The sequence below is a fragment of the Tamandua tetradactyla genome, chromosome X (assembly GCF_023851605.1).
Source record: "Tamandua tetradactyla isolate mTamTet1 chromosome X, mTamTet1.pri, whole genome shotgun sequence".
Lineage (NCBI taxonomy): Eukaryota > Metazoa > Chordata > Mammalia > Pilosa > Myrmecophagidae > Tamandua > Tamandua tetradactyla.
Genome location: NC_135353.1, coordinates 110,580,517 through 110,607,891, shown reverse-complemented (window position 1 = coordinate 110,607,891; position 27,375 = coordinate 110,580,517). Strand labels below are relative to the sequence as shown.

At 41.1% G+C, this 27,375-nt stretch overlaps 1 protein-coding gene across 9 annotated transcripts in view; it reads right to left on the bottom strand.

The window, feature by feature from the left end:
- ARHGEF9 (Cdc42 guanine nucleotide exchange factor 9) overlaps nt 1–27,375 on the bottom strand; it is a 187,943-nt gene that overhangs the window by 112,968 nt on the left and 47,600 nt on the right. For 6 of the 9 annotated variants that reach the window (XM_077146108.1, XM_077146102.1, XM_077146107.1 and 3 more), the window contains exon 2: nt 19,997–20,176. The exons of the other annotated variants lie outside the window; for them this stretch is intronic. In XM_077146108.1, coding sequence (XP_077002223.1) covers nt 19,997–20,176 — 180 coding nt within the window. The remainder of the gene's footprint in view (nt 1–19,996; nt 20,177–27,375) is intronic. 9 annotated transcript variants of the gene reach the window in all.

Genomic DNA, 27,375 nt, shown 5'->3' with positions numbered 1-27,375 from the left:
TCTCCTGGAATTAGTGTCACTTCTAAGCCATATCGAGTGATCCCTGAAATATCTGATCATATCCTTTTCACCAATGCACAGTTACCCTGGTAGAAGGCCATAGGTCTCCTTGGGGAAAGCTGTGAGGAAGTTAAACAATTTAAGCTTTTGGCAGAGTAATAAGGTCCTTCCCCTCATTCAAGGGGCTTTGGGTCTATAAACTGTCTTAAGTCTGAAAATTTATTAAGGGGCCATGACTCTCTGTTTTTGTAACTCAAGTGAGGCTTCTGTTCACCTGACCTAGAAACTCTTCTGCTTATACAGGTCAAGCAAGAATTTTGTTCACTACCCATCTATTACATCTATTAGCCAATGTCATAAGTCTCTGTGAGTCAGATTATTTTGACTGCTGCTTTGAGTCTGCTGTCCATTATGGCAGATACAGCCACGTTTTCTATGGTGATTAACTGTTGCCACCTGGCTCCTGCCAACTTGGAATCTGATCATTCCCATCATGTTTAAGGATTCCAGCTCAGTGACATCAATTAACAGCAATTTCTGACCTACAGAGAAGGGCAACTACAGAGCTCTTCAGGAACAATAAGAGCTAGTTTCACAAATTTACTCCTCAAAAGTCCTTTAAAAGTTGTGTCCTCTAGACATTCCTGAGGTATGTGAGCAGGTTTTCCATGATAAATCTACTCAGGTATTCCAATCTCTCTAAATTTTGGGATTCCCTCATCTACATTATACCTGGGCAGTTCTGGCATTTCAGTCTCACATAATATTGGCCACCTTTGATCCGTGTTTCAGCCAACCACTTAAACAAGCTGTTAACACCCTTTCTAACCTCTGGAGCTACAATACTGAATGCAGTATCTCTGCTTAGTGGGCCCATATCAATAAATGCAGCTTGATCCAATTTTATAATATTTCTACCATTATTCCATACCCTTAATATTGATTCCCACACATATTTCCCTGATTTCTGTCTATATAAATTGGAAAACTAAAGCAGTTCTTTTGAAGTACAGCTTACCTCCTCATAGGTCATACTTTGTAACTCATCTTTCAGGGCCTGTTGGGACTTTAGTTATATAAATCCTGAAGAAATGAGAAGTGGTGGGGTGGGTCACGAAAAGAATTAGAAGTGTCTTTCAAGCCAATTATCTCAGGGCATTCCATTGCAGTTTCATCTGGTGAAACAGGATTAATCCCTCCAGAGAGAGGAGTGAGGGAAGGGGTTACAGGTTCAGCAGGCACTGAACAGTTAATCTCTTTAGGTGGAGGTTGGATGGTAGACTACTCAGGGCAGACTGGGGGCCAGGAAGCTGTTTCTTCAAGGCAGACTGGAGATTGGGTGATAATTTCCTCAGGGCAAGCTGGAGGTGGGTCATCTTTGGGACAGACCATTACAGGTTTATCTAGTAAAGACTCAGCAGAATCCAGGGTTTCCATATTCCCACTGTCATCATTATCAACCCATATGTTTCCATCCCAAGTTACAGGATCCCACTCTTTTCCAAGCAAAGCCCTTACTTTAACAGAAGACAACTTGCAAGGTTGAGAATTTAGCTTATGTTCTAAATGTGCTACTCGTACAATGAGATCCTGGGTTTGATTTTCAGAGATCTCAAGTCTGCAACAACAGGAAATAAGATTTTCTCTCAGGGCACACATATAAATGCATACCTCTTTCATGCAGCATTTAAGTTGCAAATTTGAAGACTTCAGCTTATTCTTTTCTTTCATAACTGTATCCAGCATAACTAAGAACAACCAAACAACATTATTATACCTCTTAATTCCACAAAATTCTGTTAAGGTTTCAAAAACACTCTCATTCAGAGCCTTGCCTCATATAAGCATACAGTTAACAGTATCAAATGGTGATACTTTGTGTATCTCTATTGCCAACTCACGCCATGGACTGTCAGTGCCATCTTAATTACTGGAAATAGAGTCATTAGTGCCTTTGAGTCTAATCAGAGTAGAAAGTCAATTACAAAAAACCATTTTTTAAGATATTGTTTCTGAACAACCACTCCTGGTACCAAACTGTCAGGGTTCTCTAGCAAAACAACCAACAGGAGATATCTGTAAATACGAGATCTAAAAAGTATCTCACACAACTGAGGTAATGCAAGAGTCCAAAATCAAGAGGACAGACCACGAGGCTGGCAACTCCAATGAAGTTCTTCAATGAAGTTTAAAGGAGAAGCTGCCTGGCTGAAGAAGTAGTGAAAATTCTCTCTTCTCCCTTGAAAGTCTTCAACCGTTTGGATTAAATCAGACTAACTGGATTCCCTCATTGAGAAAGACACACCCTCAGTTGAATGCAAATGTAATAAGTCACAGATGCAATCAAGTAACTGATGACTTAATAAACTGGCCTTCTGGTTTATTAACCAGCCACAAAATATCCTTACAGCAACACTTAGGCCAGTGTTTGCCTGAAAAGACAACTGGGTACCATCACCTGGACAAGATGACACCTGAACTTAAATCATTACAGTTCTATATGCAGAAAATCCTGAAAAATCCAAAACAAAGCTACTGGAATTAATAAACAGATTCAGCAAAGCGTTGGGGTACAAGACCAACATGCAAAAATCAGTAGTGTTTCTATACACCAGTAATAAACAATCAGAAGAAGATGTCAAGAAAAAAATCAATTTACAATAGCAACTAAAGGAATAAGATATCTAGGAATAAAGCTTACTAAGAATGTAAATGACTTACACACAGAAAACTACAAAATATTACTAAAGGAACTCAAGGAAGGTATAAATAAATGGAATTACCTTCCTTGTTCACAGACTGGGAGACTAAATATTAATATGCTAATTCTACCCAAAAGCTATTTAGAGATTCAGAGTAATTCCTATCAAAATTTAAAAAGCCTTCTTTGCAGAATTGTAAAAGCAATCATCCAATTTATATGAAAAGGTAAGAGAACCCAGATAGCAAAAATCATCTTGAAAAAGAATAACGTTAGAGGACTCACACTTTCCAACCTTAAAACTTAAATAAAAAGACAGTCATTAAAACAGCATGGTACTGGCACAAGAACAGATTTCTTTGCAAATGGAATCTAATTGAGAGTTCGGAAATCAACTTTTATGTTTATGACCAACTGATTTTTTTGACAAACCTGCAAATCCATACAATTGGGAAAGAATAGTCTCTTCAACAAATGGTGCTGGGAGAACTGGATATCAATATCCAAAAGAACCTTGAGGGACCCCCATCTCACACAAAACACAAAAATCAACTCAAAATGGTTCAAATGCATAAATATAAAAACCAGGATATAAAACTTGTAGAAGAAAGCATAGGGAAGTACTTCAAGGTTTTGTGTTAGACAACAGTTTCTTGTATTTTTTTTTTTTTTTATAAAGTATTTTTTTATTTTATTATTTTTTTTTTTTTGTTTGTTTGTTTCTTACATGGGCTGGGGCCGGGAATCGAACCGGGGTCCTCCGGCATGGCAGGCAAGCACTCTTGCCCGCTGAGCCACCGCGGCCCGCCCAGTTTCTTGTATTTTAATAGATAAATGAGACCCATCAAAATTTAAAGTCCTTTTGTGCAAAGGACATTCTCAAGAAAGTGAAAAGACAATCTCTTCAATGGGAGAAAATATTTGGAAGTCACATATCCTGTAAGAGTTTAAGATCCAGAATATACAAAGAAAACTTACAATTCAACAATAAAAAGACAAACCACCCAATTTAAAAATGGGCTAAATGAACAGGTTGGGGTTAAAGTAATTCAGAACACAGGGTAAGGAAGTCAGTGTCTATATTTTAGAACCACACATACTCTTTGAGACCAATGGCAGAAAGTTTTATTTGATCTGAAACTGAAATTTTCTGTAGCACATAATCTAACTCAACCTATCTGTATAGCTCATTTGAACAACTGAAACACAGGGAGCCCAGAATAAGAAAGAGGTCCTTTAATCCTGTATAGACTTTGTAATGCCTGGATACATCCTAGAGTATATTAAGCAGATAATCCAAAAGTATTGGCAAAGACCCTTGAGGGATGAGAGAAAGAACATGACACTATTAAACCTTACCATAAGGGAATCCCTTGATACTGTGTCAAACTTTAGGGACACCCAAATCAATAGGCCATGCCCTCAATGAGGCTTACTTTTGTGAAGCTTATGTAGGTAGCGGAGAAGCTTAAACTACCTAGAGGCATGCCTAAGAGTTACTTCTGGAAGACCTCTGTTGTTGCTCAGATGCAGCCTCAGTCACTCTAAGCTCAACTCTGCAAGTGAAATCATTGCCTTCCCCACTATGTGGAACATGACATCCAGGAGAAAAAGTCTCCCTGGTGACATGGGAGATGATTCCCAGGGATGAATCCAAACCTGGCATGGTAGGATCAACAATTACATCCCGAACAAAAGGGGAAAAGAAGTGTAATAAAGTATCAGTGGCAGAGTGAGTTCAGAGTCGAGAGGCTATTCTGGAGGTTGCTCTTACGCAAGCTTCAGGTAGACCTTGCTACCTATCATAACTTGCCAACCACCAACCAGGACCATTCCAGCCAATCCTGAAGAACATCTAGGGAAATATATAAGATTCCACAAGGGTTCCATGCACTAGAATAACTTTCCAGAAACCTACAACCTCCATATGGTTCCCTGGTCCAGATAAGTCCTGAAACCTAGCCCAGCCTCTCTAGAACATCAGATAGTTCCATCTCCCTACCCCATATTAGTGACAGAGCCTTTCAATATCAAAAATTTAGAATGGCCATAGCCCAAACACCCCTAAAGAGAGAGATGGAAAGATCAAAGGTGATGGTGTAGTTATACAGAGAAGATAGGATTTAACAAATAAATATGAATGCTGAATCATTAAATTGATATCTCTTATAGTCTCCAGTGTCTTAGAGCAGCTAGAAGTAAAAACCTAAAATTGTGGAGTTGTAACCCATGTCAAACTCTGAAATATGTTCTACAACTCATTGTGGTGCCGTGCTTTGAAATTTATTGCTTTTTTTGAATACATATTATTTTTCACAAAAAGGAAGGATAAAAACATCAATTATGATGGTAAAAAAAAATATTTAAGCTTTCTAGCCCCCTATATTCTGGAGCAGCTAGAAGGATAACTCTGAGAGGATTGTAAGGTAGCCCATGACAAAGTCCGGGATCTGTCCTGTAACTACTTGTTGAAGATTGCTTTGAAAACTATTGCGTTTTTATTTCTTTCCTTTGTATATATGTTATACTATACAATGAAAATGTTTTTAAAAATGAGCTAAAGACTTCAATAGCTATATCTCCAAAGAAGATATACAAATGGCCAAAAATAACATGAGAAGATACTCAACATCATAAGGTACTATTAGGGAAATACAAATCAAACCCACAATGGGATACCATTTCACATCCGCTAAAATGGATATTATTTTTTAAAAGGAAAATTACAAGTGTTGGAGCATATGTGGAGAAACAGGAACACTCATTTATTGTTGACAGGAATGTAAAATGGTGCACCCACTGTGGAAGATAATTTTGTGGTTCCTCAGAAAGTTATGTATAGAATTACCATATGACCTGGAAATCCTACTTCTATAATTGAAAGCAGGCACTTGAACAGTTACTTGCACATGAATACTCATAGTGGCATTATTCACAATTACTAAAAGATTTTGAAAGCAACTCAAGTCTCCATCAATCAATGAATGGATAAACAAAAGGTGGTATGTACATGCAATAGAATATTATTCATCTGTAAAAAGGAATGAAGTTCTGATACATGCAACAACATGGATGACCCTTTAAGAAATTATGTGGATGAATCTGAATGACACTTTAAGAAATCAGGTGGATAAACCTCGAAGATATCATGTCAAGTGAATTAAGCCAGATACAAAAGTGCAAATAATGAATGATCTCACTGATATGAAATAGTCAATACAAGTCCATTCATAGAGTCAGAAATTACACTAAAGGTCACCAGCTGGGATGGAGGTAGGTAATGGGGAGTTAATTCTTTATTGGTACAGAGTTTCTGCTTGGGATGATTAAAAAATGTTGGTAATGGATGGTGATGATGGTAGTACAACACTGTGAATATAATTAGTATTGAATTATATATTTGAATGTGGTTAAAAGGGGAAATCATTGTATATATATATATTACTAGGATAAAAAGTTTTAAAAATAGTACTATACTGCACAGTGAACTCGAATATAAACAATAAACTAGAGTTAACAGTACAAATATAAAAATATTTTTCGATTAACTGTTACAAATGTACCACACTAATGCAAGGTATTAATAATAGGGTGGTACATGAAAACTCTATTTTATACATGGCTTTTCTCTAAATCTACAACTTCTCTCTAACAAAATGGTGGATATCAGGGGCTGAAGGGAGCCTGATTGGTTGCAGGCACAGCTCCTACTTCTCATACACACATCCCCCACCTCTGTTTTGGAGCCCCAGTCCCAGTTTGCAGGAGAATCAGGTGTGCTTTGAGATACTGGCATGCATGTCAGGAAGCACTCAGCATTCTTGCCAAGCACAAAGCCAATGAGCATGGCGTGTACAGTCAGGCACAGAAACTACTTCCTCTTCAAGGAAAAGGGATTTGAGAACTGTCGCTAATTACAGTTGGCACTCAGGATTGAAGCAAGGTCTCCAGACTTTTATGCCAAAATTAGGAGAGGTAGTCTATGACAGGGCTTAAGAGTATATACTTGGGAGTCTTGATTCATACCTTGCTCTACAACTGCCTACCTCAGTAATTAGAATAAGTTACTCAACCACTCTGAGCCTGGTTCCTTATCTATAAACAAAAATAAAAAAACGAATCTACTTCATGGAAATTTTGTGAAGATGCATGTTTAAACCCTTAGAATAGTTCCTGACACAGAATCAAGTACTTGCTGTTTTTATTATCTGATACCTAGAGGTTGTCACCATCTGTTTTTAGAACTATGAGGCAACATGGCATCTGAGAAAAACTATCCTTTCTAATCAAGAAAGGGTTTTAGGAGGTAATTTTTTCATTGCTTTCATAATTTCCCCAAGTCTCTTATATTCCCAATGCCACCTTCCTGACAAGCAGGATTTTAACACGTGCCACTGGAGGGAGAATTTGTCTTGGCTGGAGACGTTGATGTTTTTTTTGCCCATAACAAGGCTTATTAAGGTGAGACCTCAAGCCTGAATAGGGATGGGGATGGGATACAGAGAAACCCTTCAGAGAGGACATAGTTGCCTTCCCAGCCAAGAAAACTGGATGCCTCTGGAAAAAAACTTCATCCCACTCTACCCTAAGCCTTTGCCTTTTATTGATTTTCATGGGTTTATCATCAGCTTAGACCTCGATTAGAATGTGGGTTTGTATTAGTCAAGTAGCCACAAAGGAAATGCTTGGATCAAATGTAATCAAATCATCCAAGATTTTCCACATCTATTGTGTGCAGGATCAACCACTCTTAGTGAAAGGGGCTATAACAAACATGCAACATGTATGGATGTTATAGATAATAATTGACTTTACAAGGACCTATAGAAGTTCATTCCTTCTCTGTTTCTTCCTTTGTGTATGAAATAAAAGTAAGAAAAGGCTTCTATTTAAGTTACCTAGGTTTGTAAATAAAAGCTCTGCACTATCTGATTTCATGATGAAAGTCAGACTCTTTCTGAGTGCTGAAATAAACTGACCTGAGAAACTCATCCCCAAGAAAGGTCACAATTACTTGACAGACATTCAGAAAAACCACCTCAGAGTGGTTATCTGGCAAAGCACTGGCTTTGGAGTCAGACCTAGGATCTTATATGGGCTATGCCACTTATTAGCATGGGCAAATCCAGCAGGATCTCACTCACTATCTGGTCCTGTTGATCTCTACTAGTGTCTCAAATTTGGCCTCTTCCATGTTGAGAGCTCTCTTGTACAATTCTACTTGTTCTAATCATTTCTAGTCCCTATACAGGCTTAGTTATTCTCCCATAGCTACTGAAATCAAACGTTTCTTACTAAACCACATCCCTTCCCTGCCTTCTGCATTCCACCTGCGGACCTATGTACAAAATATTAATGTAGTATCAGGACAAAAAAAGGTGCTTGGAGCTTATGTGATCCAACCCTTTATCTTTTAGGGGAGAAAAAGGCCTGACAAAGGCAAAGGATTTGGGTAAGATCACAGTGCTTAGGCAAGTCACTTCACTTCTGTATAAGATCTCATCTCTACTATTAGACTGTTGGAGCCTGGGTTCCTCAGTAGCCATTTGATGATAAGGCTGTTAGATGAACGAATTTGTATCTAAGTCCCAAATTTCATAGATGAGAAAACCATCTGTTTACTTCACACTGCCTGCCTCTGAATTCCTGGTCACCATGCTTTACCTTTTGTTGGAACATGCCCACCAACTTGATTTAGGAACCAACCACTTGCCATGACAACAAAGCCACCCTTTGCCGACGGATGCTAAACTCCACATACCAAACAAGGTCCTCATCCATCCCATCCCCTCAGCCTATTCCACCTGCATAGGAAGGTAAATTCTAGGACCTGACCTCAACTCAAATTTATCTGACTCCACTATAATTTTAGCGCTACTATTGTGCCCTATATCATATGTAACACCATTATCAAATATGCCTTTGCCAGTAAGCTATGCTTACCTAATATGTAACTACACATGGGTGTGAATCCACCCTATACATAGCAAATCCCACTGGGCAGAAATCAATAACCCCACTACCTTAATAAGCTTATCAAACAACTAAATATCTGGAACAATGGGCAGAGTTTACCAGTCTATTATTATGGTTTTTTCCCTAATACCTCTTGCAAAATTTGTTTTCCCAATCCATTCTTAGACTCATAGGAATACCACAGTGTTCCTCTATTTACAAACTCAGAAATGAGAGTCAACTGTTGATATATGGGACTTTTCTACATCATTATGTCTGTTGGTAGAAGCCACTGTCTAATTACATGTTCAGCAGGTTCATTGGATGCAACAACATTCGTATTAGTCTTAAGAGCATGGCAATATCAGAACACCCTGGCCTCCATGTAATCCATGGCTTCATATAAGTAGCTGAAGAGAAGCCTTGAGTGCCCACACAGCCTCAGTGTAGCCACACGCACACACGGGTAGGAGGAAGCTGATGCAGAGGGATTCAGAGTCATGTAAGATGATGTGTAAAGAATGAAGGTTCAAAAGCCTGGAGAACAGAGAGACTTGTCAAACGTGGTCTTAGACTTCAGACCCCTGAAGAACTGAAGATGGAGTGAGGGCCAGTGTAGACCCTGGCTGGGGAGAATAAGGACACTATTTCTACCATTAATATTAAAAGTCTGTTGCTAGTATCATCATATTATTATTGAGTGCTTTCTATGAGTCAGACCATACTGTCAGCATTTTTCTTGCATTACTCTGTTTAGTCCTCATAACGATTTAATGAGGTAAACAAGGTCACTGAAGCACAGAAAGTACAAGTGACCCACCCAAGGACTCCTCACTAATAAATGAGAAGGCTGGGATTCTACCTCAGGAAGATTATCTGCAGAGCCAGTGCTTTTAGCCACGTACACCCCTCCTATGAGTAGAAGCTCCAGAAAGTTTTCAGTTCAATATAAGGACAAACATTCTCTCAGAGCGTTCCTGAGCTACCACAGGTGGTATGAAGAGGTAGATAGCTAATTAATGATAGAAAGTGTAAGAGCAGGGATGGGAATGACCACTTTAGGGACTGAAATATTTTGGAGAGGTTCAAACATCAGCAATGGGGTAAGACTAGATGACTTAAAATCTTTCCCACTCCCTGACTCTATGAGCCAACAGCCATTGCTCACAGCTCATTTTAAGAAGGGTAGACAAATCCAGGCCTTTTGGCTGGGTCAATTCAACCAAGTGCAATCAAATACAAACTTAAGCCAGAACTTCCTTCCCTAAGCAGAGCTCATGTGCAGTCACAAAGAATGACTCTTGGAGCATTCATAACAAGATACTGATAGTATACCAATGCTGAAGCTTCTTGTGGATGATCCATGGGGACAAATAAAAGGTGTACAAGACATTATTAATACAAATGATATTTCAGAGAAGGTATTTATACTACTTGAAAAAAATTCTGTTTCTAAGCATCTTCAAACAGAGCAAAAGTTCCTGGGAGGCAGTATGGTATTACAGAAACAACACTGAGCTACCAGTCAGAAGGGCTGAATTGAAGATTTGATTCTGCTTAATTCTAACTAGCTACAGGGCACGGGTTAAGTCCTGTCCCATCTTAGGGCCTTAGTTAACTCATCCCCTATCTGAAATAGGGATGGAAATTGCTGGTGATGAGAGGCTTCCATGAGATAAGGCATGTCAAATGATTCAAAAAAGTAGAAAGAAAGTCCCCAAATAATGAAAAGGATTATCACAAAACAGGTTCCTCCATTATGACGTTTGTTTAGATAGTAGAAATAATGAGAAGACGGGACTTCAGTATGGAGAAACACTCATTTTAATGGACTCTATTAGAACCACAGAGTTTCTAGCACGGAGTCTTGTAGTAGAGAAGGGTTTGATGAACACTTAGCAGTGACGGTAGCTGTGGTAAGAGTGATAAAAATCCTTCCAGACTCCCTTCCCTGTGATCACTCTGTTCCTGCATTCTGTCCTCCCCCACCGCTGCCATCTGTTTTTGTTTCTATCTTCTATTCAGCAGGGCCAGGACAGCTGACAAAGTCATTTTACTCTGTTTAGAGCCAATTTCACCTTTTGTGTCTTCTGCTGTGGGCTTTGCTATTTCTAACCTGGGTGATAGGAGGCAGGTGGTGAGGTGGTGGTAGTGATGGAAATGAACAATGGTGGTGGGGAAGCATGTTCCCCCAAGTACTTTCAACTACTTTTTAACAAAGTACTCTAGGCCCAACACCTCAAATGGATTTCTCCCTTGTATAGCTGTATCTACTTCACCCAGTAGAAGGGGAAAAGAGCACAGTGAAACAGAAAACCAGTCATTTATGAGATTGCAAAGGACTTCATCCCTTAAAGAAAAGCACCCATGGTAGGCTTTTGTTTTGTCTGCTCTAGCACCATCTATAGGAGAATTTGGGCGGAATTTTGACCTAGGCTTGGTGCCATGTTTGATATTCTGTTATATAAAAACTCATATACCCAGTCTCCCCCCACCAATGTTTTATTTTAGTACCTCACCTGAAGAGAACCATGTCAATTTAATGTCTTATGTGATGAAACATAAATTACACTGACTGAATATCTCAGTCAGCTCAAATGTTTTCTGTTACAGAGCTGAAGGGTTGTATCAGGAGTTAAAGAATGGGGCAGATAGGAAACAGCTGCCCTTCCGTGCCAATCAAGAAAGAGAAAGTATAGGATAAAAGTAAATCTCCTGGAAAATTGTGAAAGGTCAGAGGGAACAGGATGGCTTGCCTATGTACCCCTGTTTTATTATTCCTTTAGGTGGCATCTCATGACTATCCAATATTGTGGGGTCAGCCAGGTAATGCAAGGAACTCTAGGAGGCATCCCATCTTGAATCAGTAAACGCTGCAGCCCAGGAATCAGAGTCCTGACTCTTTGGAAATGGCAAAGACTCAGTGCCAACCCTTAGCTCTGGCCCACTGTGGCACCAACTCAGCCCATACCTGAGTTTGGTGCCCACTTGGGCTACAAGTGCACTGACCAGGTGCACTGCTCTGGAGAAGAAATTATTCCAATAATCAGCAAGTGGGAAAATCAAGATGGGAAAGGAAGATAAGAGAGAAGTAGGTGCACACTAAAGCCAATTAAAGCCAACCCTGGTCGACTTGGAGATTCTGTAGCCTGAGTTTCTTCTTGTAGTATGTCCAGATCTCTTTGAAGGAGTCAAGAAAAGGAAAAGCAGGCCCTAGTAGAGCCAGAAAGAGGCTAGGACTAGCAGCCCAGCCAATATTGTTGACAAACCAGGCTCCTGTACAGCTTGGCCTGGAGTACCTTTGGCCCACCCAGGCCCATCTGGAAATATGTCATCAGTAGTGGAAGCTAAGAATATTGCCATCGTGGAACTGAAACTAGAGGACAAGGAGGAGCCAAAAGAAAACTGCCAGAGCCAATTCCCCATGAGCTGGTCCTCACAGTGCCAAAGGCACTCCTATACCAGGAGACAGTCCTCCACTCTGGCCTACCTATAGACTCTCCCCCTCAAGAAAGTCAAATCAATCTTCAAGATGCCTTATCTGGGAAACAGCAAGCCTAATTCCTCTGGGGGCATGGATTACAGACGTGCTACTTTCACACCCCTATCTCCTTTGAACCCTATGATGCTCACAGGAAATGGAAAAAGCAATAGATTATGAGCCCCAGGAAGCTTAGGGTTCACACATACTCTTCCTAAGTGACCCAGAACTCTGGAGAAGTTACCCTCTCTGAATTTTGGTTTTCAGCTATAAACAGGGATCAAGCCTTTGCTTCATTATGTTAGCCTTACAACTCTATATTTCATGGAGGGTAAATCATGACCACGTTTGGAAAGTCTATATCAAACTGTAGCATGCTATTCAAATGTCAGGGTCTAGTATTTGAGAAATAGCTGGGCTCATGCTGCCATTTTAAGGAGAGAAAAATATAAGATTTGAAGATGTGAAAAATATGCGAAAGATCATATTGCTTACAAGCACTGGATATAAGATGTGAACTCAGTTCCACATAACTCTCAGGTCAGCCCTCTAGAATTCAAAGCACTTCCTAAGGGGTATGAAATCCTGTAAAGCAACCTCCATGAAAGGCCAGCAACAACAAGCAAATGGAGGTGATAGTAAAGTATACTTGTAGCTTGCCCCTCCCATAAGTGTTTCTAACCACCTTTTTTGCTTTCCCTTCTCCCCTCCAAATCATTCTCGGGCAAAGATTTGATATCAGTTACACTTCAGTGTGAATAAGCTGAAGCTAATATCCTCATTGTTTTCTTAAGGAGTCTAGATCGTAAACAAAAGCTTTAATTATAAAATGAAGGGATCTGATTCCAAAAAAAGAGCATCCAGGCTTCACAGAGGTAATGAGAGAAGCATAGGTAGGGAGCGGAGCCTAGGGCCTGGACATTTACACCTCTGGCGCTTTCTTACTCAATGGATAGAAATGGCTTTGGTAGAGATTATGAGCAAGGTGTTTCTTCATTTAGAGTCTGGAGGATACAACTGGACTGGAGGACACAACTGGGCTGGAGGACACAACTTCTGAGTTGGACTGCCCCTTCACACCACCTCGTGTCACCTTCCCTGGTGGTATCCACTGGAAGGTGCCTCATAGGAACAGCCTTACCACCTGGAGGAGAAGAGTGCCACCTCTCAAAGTGTTAATGGGTAATCCAGTCAACAGCTCTGGTGCCAAGCTAACCCCTTCCTGCTCAACTGAGCAGCTCAATCAAACCAATTTGATGTAAAATTCAGAGTGGCTGCAGGCTGGCAAACATAGGTGACACTGGTTTTAGAATCATTGCAGAACCTGAGACTAGTGATGAAGGATAGGGCCTTTAAAAATCACTTGGCACACTCCCTTGGATTGTTAGTGGACTTGATGAGGCTCAGAAAATGGGAGTCTCCTGCTTGACACTTCTCAGATAATCAGCAGCAGAGCTAGCCTTCAACTCAACTCTTCTGACCTTCCAGTCTAATGTTCCTCCTATCTTCACTGTGCTCTTCCTGCTTGATAAACTGTTAGATAGTCTATCTTTGCATCCACAGGAGCACCACCATTTCCTATTACTCCACAGAGATTGTCCCCTGACCAATACACACAAAATGATCTCGAATATGCCTACAAGACACGTTTTCAATACCAAAAGGCCACTTGACCACAAAAGTCTGGAGAATCTCCACCCATAGCTCCCTAATCACATACCACCTCTGCCTTCTTAGTATCATCCATCTACCCCTTGGGTCCTCTAAGGCAAAAGTGAGCTTAAGGCTCAGATCTCATTTGATCTGAGTTCTAATTCTAGTTAAGGGAAGGGGTAGGTCCCCTAAAGACTGACTCCCCAAATTGATCAGTCCAGCCCACCATGCTCAGAGAATACTATCCTCATTGGTGAAGCTTGGTGTCTTGCTTAAGGTCCTGGCCTCCTTTGCCATATTCTAATCGCTGTGGGAAGACAAAATGTTTCTGAAAGGCAATGGTATATGCATGTGTGTGTGTGTGTGTGTGTGTATGTGTGTGTGTATGTATATATGTATGTATGTGCATGTATATATTTAGACAAGGGGTATCAGATCCCTCACTGTCTGGATCTGTGTCAGCAATGGTGTACATGAGGCCTGAGCCCTAGAGCCCTTTGCCTCTTTTCCTGGAGGTGGGTAAAGACCCTTCAAGGCCTTCAGAAATAATTAACCCATGTTAACTTGACTGACCAAGTCCATCCTAAGAACAGAGCTAAAACAGGAAATGTCAATTCTCTCATCCAACACTAAGAAATCCAAATCAAGGCTCTTCAAAGACAGTTTTTCAAAACCAAAAAGGAGACCTTTTGAGTATGATTTCTCTAATAGCCCTTTCATAGCAGAAACATGGTACCTAAAGAGGAGGCCTCTCGAGACATTAGATACCCTTACAGTTCCTGCCCACCTGCCACAAGAAGATAGTTGTTGCTTAGTGCTAGCCAAACACTTTTATTCAGGGCTCAGGAAATATAGGCAAGGAGATGTTAATAGCACTAGTAATAAAAATATGTATAGAGAAAAGAATGAAAAGTTTACTATGACTTTTAATGATAACTATATGAACTAAAAAGGAAAAAACTTATGATTATGATGATTTTTCCAAAGTTCTGTTGTTCCCAGATGGCCCTAGAAACAGACTTCATCTTTAGGCATTCAGTCACAGTCTTCCTCTCCTCAAACTATCAGACCATCAAGGTAGTATATACCCCTGGTGTGAGGGAGGCCCAACCTGATCACCAAAATAAACCAAGGAGATGGCTACATAGAGAATGAAACAGGCACACTTAGCAAATGAGGTAGCCAACCAAGTCGCCAATACACACTATGGGTCAACAAGGGGGACCTGGAAGGAAAACCCCACTTCCAAGAGAATAATTCAGAGTACATCCTACTGGTGCCAGCTTTTAAACAAAATCTTGCTAGCACCAAAAAACAACATGTTTCAAAAAAACTGACTTAGACTACAGCATAAATTGTTAGCATCTGGAAACAAGGAAGTAGTTCAGACTTAGTTGAAAGATGCTGGCCAGGTTCTCACAAGCCCAGGATGATTTAGCTATGATCCTGCCTTAGGGCTGGTGGATGGACTATATGACCCTCAAGATTGCTTTCAATTTTGATATTTTAAGAGATACCTACAGGGTCAACTGTGCTACCTGAATTTGGAGGAATCTTCTGTATCAGGTGACAACTAGATTTAAGGCTCTCTCTGAGCTGCACATGGCTCCCTATTAAAGAAAATCCCCCTCCAATTAGCCAAAAATGTGTTGCACAATGCAATTCTAAAGTAGGAACACAGTAAGAAACCATTTAGAAGGATCATGGAAATGGAAATGAAGGCTAGTAGTGTCATTTGAATTCTACCATGGGGGAGAGAAATCTCTGTAATCCAAAGAGAAAGGTCCTTCCTGCTAATGTAAGCTTCAAGTCACAGAGCCTGCCATGAGTTACTTCTTAGAGGCACAAGCAGAATCTTCTACCTAGATGTTTAAGGCTCTGTGACTACTAGAAGAGTGTGTGCATAAACAAGGGATGGCATTCCCAAAGTTGTCCAAAGAAAATAAAATACTGTTGCTATCAGCCTGGAAAGGGTCCTGTGCCAGTTTGAAGCCATTATGTATTCCAGAAAAGCCATGTTTTAATCCTGATACTATCTTGTGGGGGCAGCCATTTCTTTTAATCCTGATTCAAAATTGCAGGTTTAGGTGGAGACTTTTGATCAGACTATCTCCACAGAGATACCGCATGCCTAATTGAGGGTGTGACCATTTAATTAGATGGAGATGTGGGTCTTCCAAGTGGGTCTTATTTAATTTACTGGACTCCTTTAAAAGAGGAAACATTTTGGCAAGAGCCAGAAATGACAGAGCCGATAGAAACTTCAGAACAGAACTGACACAGATGTCAACACTTGGAGAATAGAAACACGGATGTTTGGAGATGCTTGAAGCCCAGCAGATGTTACTATGACATGTAAAATAAGCTGGAACCTGGAGCCAAGGGAAGCCAAGAGATGAAAGCGAGCCCTGGAGAAGGCAAGTGAGGAACCCCCACAGCAACAGAGGCTGAAAGCAATAGCGCCCAGGAGCGAGGGACCAGCAGATACCAGCCATGTCACTACCCAGCTGACAGAGGTGTTCCTGACCCATCGGACTTCCTTAAAGTAAGGTATCTTTCCCTGGATGCTTTAGTTTGGACATTTCTATAGGCTTAGAACTGTAAACTTGTAACTTATTAAGTTCCCTTTATAAAAGCTGTTCCAATTCTGGTATCTGGCATTCCGGCAGCTTGCAAACTAATACAGGTCCTCAAGTGCTGACAGTCTTCTTAGCTGTTCAAGCTTGCCCTTCCTTGTTTGTGCTATAGTCCAGAAACTGCAAGATTAAGATTCAGGAGGCCTGGGTTCAAGTCTTGGCTTTACTACTAATTTCCTGCATAAATGAGCAAATCACTTCCATTTTCTTTCATCACTATGTCCTACCTAGATAGGTCTGAACTTGAATGGATTATAGAGTATGTTTCAAATATGTGACTCATTAATATATTCCAAATAAGTTTAAGAACCATAACTAGAACTCAGGTCTCCTGTTTCCTAAAATAGGTAACACTGTCACACAATACCATTCCACCCTCAACCAAACCAATTTAGAATAATGAAGATTACAATTCTACTTTTAAAGATCTATTGGGAAAGAGTCACCATAATCTCCATTTTTCAATTGTGAGTGACACATAATCTTACCAGAAATGTAAGCACACACATAAATACTCATTCACGAGAACTGAAATTTCTTCCTCGGAGCCAATATTCATATCATTCATGTAACAGCCTAAGCCCATTTCCTCTTACTGGTAGACTGATTCCTAAGGTACCCCTTGAGAATATTCCTCTGTAGAGATCTGAAGACCATTTGACTATTTTTAAACAAAAAGGCTCACGATAAGCAAATAAATGCTGATTCTCAATACAATCTGAGGCAACATGGAATACTGTCTTAGTTTCTCAAAGAAAAAACATTGGTATAGTAGAAAGAGTACTGGAACTCTGAGTTATGATTTAAGCTCTGCCCCAGTCTAGATTTGTGCTAATACAGTAGTCACAAGCCACAAGTGGCTACTGAGCAGTTGAAAAGGGGCTATTGTGAATTCAGATGTGTTGTTAAGTGTAGAATATACCAGATTCCAAAGATTGAGTAAAATATATCAATAATTTTATAGTCATAATATATAATCGTATGTGATGAGATTTTTGATATATTGGGTTAAATTAAATATATTAAAAATAAGTTTACATGTACATTTTTTACTTTTTTAGTATGGCTGCTAGAAAATTTTAAAGTATGTATGTGGCTTGCATTTGTTGCTCTCATTATATTTCTATTGGACTTCACTGGTCTAGGCCAATGGTTCTCAACCCTGGATGCATGTTAGAATCATCTGGGAGTTTTGGTTTTTTTGTTTGTTTGTTTTTTGTATGTTGTATGGCAGGGTCATATTTTATTCTTTTTCCATGTGAGTATCCCATTATTGCAGCACCATTTGTTGAATTTTTTATTTGTTTTTGTTGGTCTCTCTTAGTCTGTTTGGAAAGTACATGGGCCAGGAATCGAACCCAGGTCTCCTGCATGGCAGGCGAGAATTCTACCATGGAACTGCCCTCGCACAGCCCCTTGGGAGGTTTTTTTTTTTAATCCAATTTCATGGATTCTGATTTAATAAGTCTGGGACCTGGGTTTTAGTGTTTTTTAAGTCACCCAAGTGATCTATTTCATCGTGCAGAGGGTTTAGAACCACTAGGTTAAACTCTATACCAAGCATGCTCGAGCTACCAAACGGTCTTCTTAAAGGTCAGCTTCAGCTCACCCAAATGGTTTCTGGGGCTGTGTGCCTGGAGGGATATTACTGGCTCTGTATTTAGACACATCAGTGCCCAGCTCACTGACATTCTGAAAGCTGACTGCCATTTGCCTCCCCCAGCCATCGTGACTGCTTAATCATTTCCCCCAGTTCCTTGACTGTTTATTATAAAAGTGATATATCCATGAAAGTGAAATGCATCTGGATTTGGGTGATGTCATCACTGGATACAGGGGGTGGGCTGTCAGAACATGAGACATAGCTGTCTGGTATAGGCCCTTACACACATCCTGAAGATTATTAATGTTCTCTTTCTGACTCCCCTAGGACCAATTCATTACCCAGCAAAGATGAGCTAGGACACAAATGGCATTTGGAAACGATGGAAAATGCCAAACAAAATGCAGCAGGAAAAGGACTGAATATCCCATTAAGAGACTCTCTCAGGATAGAAAATAATGAGAAGTCATCTTGTCCATCTCCCTGCTTCCAAGCAGCACCCTCATCTAAACTGTCCCAACCAGATAACAGTATTTCTTGGGTTTGAAACCCTCCAAGGAAAAAGGTTTCTTTCAAGTATTACGGCCAAGTTGATACATGGACCTTCTTGGAGCTAATAAAGTTTCTAATATGTGCTAAGCACTGTGCCAAACGCTTTACTCACACACGTGATCTCACTGTATCCTCACAAAAGTCTGCTATCCCAATTTTTCAGATGGGGAAATTGAGGCACAAGAAAGCGAAGAGTCTTGCAAAAAGCCATTAAGCTAGAAGGGAATAAAGCAGATTCCCTTCTTTGTATTACACTGTCATCATTCCAGTCCTAAGGTACTTCAACCTCCAAAGGCCCATACTCCTCTGATCTTTTGTTTGAAGCTCAGAGGACTTTATCCATATCTTACAGAAGAAACTACCTAAAAATGATAGCCTAATAAGGCTGTGGTAAGGATGGTCATAACACAACCTTGTGTGCTTTTGGTACTTGTATTACACCAAAGCAGTTTTCACGTGTATTATCTCATTTGCTGTGACATCCCTTGACATGAAAGAATCGCCAATACCATTTTGTGGATGAGGAAAATCAGAGCTCACAACTGTCAGAGCTGATTTCTGCTTACAACCTTAGAAGGGCTAAGATCTTGGACAACCAGCCAATGCTCTTCCCTCCTAGCACCCTGCTAAGTGACCTAGAGGAAGCAGAAGCTGCTGGGAGTACCCTCCCAAGAGCCTCTCAATTAAGGGACATGTGTTTCATGGCACAATATCACAGATGCCAAGGCCCTCCAACCTTCTCAGTCTGCTTACTTCCAATGCCCAGCATATCTTAGATCTCAGCCACCTGACTCTCTTGCAAAAAGTAAGATTTACAATCAGTAAGCTCTTGTAGTGGGGAAAGGGAAAACCCACATTTTTATATTAACAGCTGAAGATAATTCTCTGACACACACTGGGTGTTCACATTTCCCTACATGACAGAAACAAGGCAAAGGAAGCAGAGAGGAGGCAAAGGAGAGGAGAGAGATGGGAAGCATCAATGAGATAAAAGGATGAAAAAAAAAAGAGGGGACATATAAAAGAAAGAAAACAGAACAGAGACAATAAAGACAAAAGTTCACAGCAATAGAGCTAAAAGGGTCTTAAAAAACCATCAATGCCAACCCCACATAGGAAAACCAAGGCCCAAATAAGGAAAATGATTCATAGAAAGTAACAGTAGGTAAGGAGGTGGGAGGCAGGCAGAGGGAGGCGGTGTTGTTAAAATAAGCAAGAGACAAGAGAAAAGTCTAAAAATTAGAAGGTCAAAGATTAAAGGAAGCCCAGGTCCTAAGTAGGAGATGAAAAAAAATGGGGAAAAATTGTGAGAAGACACCAAGAGAGGAATGAGCAAGAGGACAGGGGCTGGTGAAGGGTAAGCCAAGGATGGGCAGCCAAAGAGAGAGGACAGGACAGTGAAGGCTGACACTCACCCTCACAAAGCTGGCAGGAAACCATCCCTCCTCATCGTCGATCTGGCCCCACCACCAATCCTTGTTGGAAGCATCCAAGACTTTGATGACGTCGCCAGCCTTAAATGCCAACTCCCGGTTGGCCATGGTGACGTGATCCCATACTGCCTCAGCACTAACGATGGAATCTCCAGTGATCAGCTTAGGAGACAAAACAAGAATGCGTTCAGTCCACAGAACTGGCTACCTTTCTTGGCCTTTCCCCCTCCCACAGAGTTCTACTACTTATGCAAAATCTCTTATACTAGTGGTGAGGGCAATGGCACTGGGGTACAAGTGCCATCTGACCACAAGACAAACAATACTGTCAACTCTCCATTTGCCAATGGCTGGAATGACCCATAGTGTGGATATAAATTACATAGGTCTCATGCTTTTATCCCTACTTATGAGCTCCCTCAGAGAGGAAAGCTCAAGTCCATCTCTCCTTGGGGCTTCAAAACAACACTTGGTTTGGAATGGGTGGAGAGACAGACATCAATGGCTAAAACAAAGCTCAAGTTTACTTGCTTTCAATTTTCTGTGCTCCTTCCCTTTCCCCCCTCCTCCTTGGAACTGATCAATTGAGAGCTGGCAGTGCATTATTCAACTCCACTGCAACCCTCTCTTTAGGGTTATAGACCATGACATTCCTCATATACAATGGACCTCAGTCCTGCAGTCTCCTGCTCTCACTCACACATGATGCCAAACAGAGACGTCATGGGTATGAAATAATATGGTTTTTTATGGTGTCTTGCTCTCAAGGACCTCAACTTTGTCACAGATTCACTCAATGATTTATATAACCACTCTGAGATACACAGGGGATATGAGCTAATGTCCACATTTAACAGATAACAAAACTGAGCCACAAAGAAGTTAAGGAGTAAGCTCAGGATCATGTAGTAAGGCAGGAATTATGCCTGGACCCTAACCCTGGTCATTACACTCTGTGCCCAGCAGAACTGGGCTCCACACAGCAGCAAATATTGATCCCACTTACACACGGGCATATAAACATTCATGACATTTGTCTAAACACAGTAATGAAGATGGGGGTGGGAGTTGTCTACTCTCTCTGGCTACCATCCTAACCACTTTGTTACTCTGTTTTTTCCCCAACTGATTCTAGCCTCAATGGGCCATCAGTCTTCATAGTATTTGGCGAAACAGGTTCCAGAATAGAGTACATATGGCAGGTCAGGCAGTGAGAGTCAAGTAGTCTCTCACCAGTACCAAATTGCTGAACATGTCCTCCAGAAATCAGCTTTTACCACCACTCTGCTTTGAGGAAGGACTGATTTACCAAACCAATCATGGCTCCACAAAACCAAAGACCAAACAGTTCAAGGCCAACAGAGACAGCTTATGGAACATGCATACTTTCCCACAGGTCTGCCCTCCAACACTAGCCAGAGAATAATCCTTTGGTCAAAAACTGAACGTATAACACATCACACATATGAACACACACACACACACACACACACACACACACACACACACACACACACACACACTGATCTCTTTATTCGGTTAAGGTGTTCTGTTGGCCAGTCCTTGACTGAAGCATTGGTCATTGTTCAGGGTTTTAGTCCATAGAAGATAGGCAAGTGTTGATCTCCTCAGCATGGGTGAAGAGAAATTTCCAACATCACCTTCCTTAACACCACCTCTTGAACAACTCATGCTTTATTGTTTTCAAAGTGTTTTCATGCCTACTGTATCACTTAATCCTCAGTGAAAGACCTAAGTCTCACTACTACCCTTATTTTTCAAATGAGGAAATTGAGGCTCAGAGAGTTGATTGTTATTAAATCAATAACATATGTAATAAATGATGGGCCCAGGTCTTCCTGACCTCATGCACTTTTTTATGCCAATCATATGTTATAATCATGTCTTCTCATTAGCTATAGTGAATGTATGGAACTCCAACTATATGATCATAAACTGCTTACTCCTACTCTTAAAGAATTCCAAAGAAGGAGATTAGGATAGCCACCTTTAGTTATCAGCACCTCTATCTACCAGGAGATATATTTTTATGTTGAATTTGATTTCTTCAAATTTTATTATTAGTCCATTTCTCCTTGTTCTGGCCTATGTGGAGAATGAGAATTGCTGGTACTGGCCTTAATAAAATAAATTTTTATATGCAAGTCTTCCCTCTTCTGCCAAAGATGGGTGCCAATTGGTTGTTGTTAGAGCTCAATAAGCACATGCTGCCCCATCCCAGAGCACCATGAGGACTGGTGGTTTACAGCTATATCCTTGTCTTTTTATCAAGATTAAAAGAATATTTTGGCATCAGTTGCCAACCTTCTGCTCAGGACACTATCTGTAATGCCATTAAAAATTCCCCAGGCCCAGGACTGACTGATTCCACTGTCTGTGCTCTTTCTACTGTGCAGTCATCTTTTTAGGGACTCCATGCTTGGCTTCTTCCAGCAGTTGTTGGCTCACTCTTGCCCATATTTAATCCAGTTGAACTGCTTGGTCCTGGGGTCACAGGGCCCAGCTCTAGAAATCAATACCCTGGACATGGTCAATTCAGGATCTGGCTAGTTGCCAGGGCCTACCTAGAATCAATGATTGTCAGAATTAGACAGCATTTCAAAGATCATAACTCCCCAAGCCCTCATTTTACAGACCACCTATCATATAGTAGAAGTGACTTGCCTAAGGTCACCACATGGCCAGCCTGCTTGACCAAGTGAACCTTCCCCAACACAGTACCAAAGAGAGAGAAGGAAGAAAAAGTAAACCTAGATTTAAGACCTTGCTCTACTATATACTAAAGGCATAATGATGATGATGATGCTAGATAATATAGAGAACTATTCTAAACCCTTTACACACATTAATTCATGTAAGCCTCACAAGATGAGGAACCTGAAGCTTAGAAAGTTTAAATAACTTGCCCAAGGTCATATAGCTAATAAGTAACAAAGCCAGGCTCTAGAATCTCTGCTCTTAACTTCTAAACTATGCTCCCTCTGGGCTTCAGTTTTTTCACCTGTAAAATGGGAAGAATTCTAGACTTCTACCTGTTTCATAAGCAAACGGAACCAAGAGCTGACAGACATGTGTGCACATATGAGAACATGGCAGAAGGACATGGCAGATGTAAGGGGATCCTGCTGCCTGAGGACAGCACAGCCATCACAAATACAAGCAAGAGCTCTCCTATCATCTTTTCTTGTATGAAATTGATTTTTACCTTGCTATACTTTTTCATAAATATACACTTTTCTCTGTTCACCCGTTTTCCATCCAACATTCACTGAGTGAGCTCCCAATGTGTGCAGGGCTCCACTTACTATGCTACAGCTATAATCTTTGCCATCGTAAAGATCAAAGTCCCATAGGACAGGAACACCACATGCCCTAGAAGCAATATGCAAAGCTGGTAGGATGGGCAAACATAGCTTCAATTCCTGGCTTTGCTACTTACTAGTTACATACAACCTTGGGGCTCAGTTTCCTCATCTACAAAATGGGGATAATGACATCTACCCCATAGACAGGGTTGCAGAGAGGGTAAACAGAGACGCTGCATATATATATATATATATATATATAGTGCCTAGTACAGTGCCTGGTATATGCTGGCCCACAATAAAGGACCCTAGAACAAGACTTCACAGAAAGCATCAATCATACATAGCTATTGGGCTCTAGAATGATTTCATGGGGCACTGGAGATAGGCCTTAAAAATGGATAGGATTGTAACCAAGATAGAGAAGGGAAAGGGAAGGTATTTGAGGCAGAGGAATGAACTTGAAGTCTTGAGGAAATTATGGACTTTGATAGCAAATAACAGAGGAATTTGAAGAGGGTAGGACTAGGAAAGGGGAGTGAAGAAAGGGATGGCTGGAAAGATAGACTGGGGTCATGTTTAAAGAGTCTTGAATCTAGTTTGAAGAAAAGAGGGGTTCAAAGTTGATTCTGGAGGAATCAACCCTAAGTGTGGTCATTAAAGTGTAAGGATAAGCCAAGAGGAAACAATGATTTTGAGTGGGGCAAAGAGATGACTGGTTTGTTCTTTGATGTATTGAATTTGGGGGACCAGCAGAATATGCAGAGGCTGGGGGAGACAGACATACAAGTTTAGGAGTCAACAGCCCAGAAGAAATGATAGAAAACAGGGAAGTTTGCCCTGGAATAAAGCATTAAGAAAGAAGGCCAGAAGCCATGAGAAACAGAGATAACAGGAGATGAGAACAGAAGAGGAACCAGTGAAACAAACTGAAATAGAGCTGTAAGCATGTAATTAGGATACTAAGGAATGCAATCTCACAAAAGTAAAGGATAAAAGTTTCAAGCAGCAGGAGCTGATCAACATTATCTAATGGTACAGAGACATAAGAGGAAGAAAGTCAAGAAAAGACCATTTGGGAGTATTACATCAAGGGATAAATTCTCTTCTCCCAGATTGCTTTACACCACCCCTTCCATCAAGGACCTAACTCCAAATGTCCCCACTCCTTCATCCTGTAAGCCCAACATAAAGCCAGGAGATAGTGCAAAATTACTCTAGCAAGGCTCCCAAATATCTCTTGGCCACAGGACAGCAACACTGAGATTTCTAACAAATTAACTCCTAATCCCCAGATGCAGCATCAAATATAAATTGGCTCTTGCTCAGACTTGCCAGTGAGGCATAGTGTTCCCCATTCCTATACCAAAGACAGTTTTGGATATGAATAAGAGGATGGGGAGGGGAAAATATAATATAATGCCTAAAAGAATCATAGGATCCTATTTCTTTTTATCCAGTTCCCCAAGACAGTCTTAACTTCAAATATTCTATCCCACTGAGCCCACAAAAAGATACATCTGTATCTTTTTGATATCTAGGGCTGGTCTCTTATCAATAAGGATGAAGCAGCTAATTCGGAGTGACCAGTGGACCCTTTCAAGGGGAAGGAAGGGAGGAAAATGGAGGCAGGGAAGGTGAGAGGGCAACTTAAATTTGTTGAAAACATATACCAGGCAATGACTTTCTCTCCTGAACTGAATCTCTACAACTCTCCCAGGTAAGCACTCTCATCTCCATTTTCACTGAAGATAAATGTGAGGTTAACCAACTAGCCCAGAATAACACAGTTAGTAGGTGGCAAAACATATTGGCTTCTCCAGTCTACCTTACTCTAAAGCTTTGCTTTTGTCGATCACTCACACTGCTGTCAAGAGCTCCCAGGGAGTTTCTCCCTCCTGGAAGAGCTCATTCTGTGAATGACCTGGAACACTGGATCTCAATTCCCTGCATGGCCTTTCAAAACAGATTGCTGGGCCACATTCCAAGGGTCTCTTATTCAGTAAGTCTGAGATAGGGGATGATAGCTTGCATCTCAAACAAGCTCCCAAGTGATATTGATGCTGCTTGTGTAGAGATCACTTGGAGAACAGCTACACTAGAGACTAGTCTAGGCCCTACCCTTGCCACTTCTGATACCTCATTCTCTCCAAGGACCCACATCCTACCCTGTAGATTGTACTCCCTGCTTCCAGCACTCTCTTGTCTGTCTACAAGGTTCTCTTCAGTCTTTAACTTTCTCGGGCCAGAGAGTTTGCAGTATGAGTAGTTCCCCTTAGTACACTGGCTATTCAGGAGAAAACAAGGTCTCTGAAACTGTCTTCAGGCTTCTCCTTCTCATGTGGAGTTCCAGATGGGATAAGGAATTACAGTAACTTATCTAGGAGGATTTGTTTGTCTACCTTAAGAGACTCTGCCTGCTTGGCACTCCCATCCCAACCTTTGGCCCTGATGGAAAATCCAAGCAGCTTCTCTTCTCTCTCTGCTACATTCTTAGATCCATTTCCTAGAACTATATTCAATCTATCCAAGTTAGCCTTCAATAGTCTAAGAGACAAATTATTAGCAAAAAATAGTGGACCCAGCAATGCCCTCACCAAGAGTTAAGTTAGAACCATGCCTTCCCAAACTGGAGGTTACCATGAATCCTATCTGCCTTTTGACGCTGCTTGAACCCTATACCCAAAAATTTCCTGCCCTGGGTACAGAGCCCTTCTTCTTGGACTTGTTGTGAGTATTAGGAGTCAATTGTCATCTCCATACTCTGAGAGTTAGCCAGATCAAGCTTGGGAAAGAGGGAGGAGATCTCAAAGAGTCCCAAACCCTGAAGTAACTAGAACTCATCTTAGGACCTGCACTTGAGATCTTGAATTTCTTCTTTTGGTTCCAGTAGGACAGTCTAAGGACCCTTAGCTTTTCCTGTACTTTAACTTGAAGCCCAACTTCGGAGTTTTCCAGGCAGGGGTGGGTGATTTGTGTTTCCAGAAGGGTAGGAAGAGGGGGTTAGAATACATGAAGAATCTGTCCTCCCTGACTCCCACGTGAATATATCTATACTCATCAACACTACAGCCAGTGGGTGGGTGGGCAAGGCAATGAGAAGAGAAAGCCATATTTTATCCATTTGACAGATGTCTTATCAAAATCTTATAGGGGAAGAAGGTTTATAAATGGGGGATGGGGAAGCAGGGGAAGAGACAGGTTGGAATCAATGATTCTCGTGGATTTAAATGTGGCCATGTGGTGTAAGGTGATGAAACAAGAAGAGCATTTAGTCAGGAGCACTGTAACTTGTTCCTTTATCTGGAAAAAAGGAAGAAAAATAAACATTTTTCCATCAACTTAAACCACCTTGAAGTCCACTGAGTATGTACATCCAGGACCCAGGCTTTCAAAGGCTTGGCATGTAGTTGCAAAAAAATAAAGGTAAATGTCTTCCTGGGGAGCTGTTAGAGTCCAGAGAGGAAATCTGCATTTAAACAGCCCTTGTCAAAAAGCAGATGGATTCCAGTGCCTCACCGATTTCCCTTTGCAACTGATTCCCTGAGAGCAAAGACATCCAGGCCAAGGCCAAGGCATTCAGCAGTGCCTCTGCCTGCTGTCAGCAGCATTTCCTGTCTGAGGGTGGGTAGGCCATATTTCTCCTTTCAAAGTCTAGCACAGTCCTTGACTCCCAGCAGACACTCTGTAAATGATGAGTTAGTGAATGGCAGGGACATTCAGTGAGCAGACCCCAATGGACTCAAATGGGCTGAGCTGGCTTCTCCTCAGACTTTATCACTAAAGACATAGGGGGATGCAACATCTAAACCTAGGCTGCCAGAGAGGATACACAGAAGCAAAATCAGACCCACTCTCAGGGTCTAGCAGGGACTGCACCAGGTCTGTGTCTGCAGGAAAAGCAGTTGTACTTATAACAAAAGAATTTCAAATAGGTCAGCCAGGGCTTATGTAAGGGAACTTCTGCTTGTAAGAAGTGGGGTGGAGGAGGGAAAGGACCCAGGGTAGCTGACTGAGGGAGAAAGCATCCAAAAG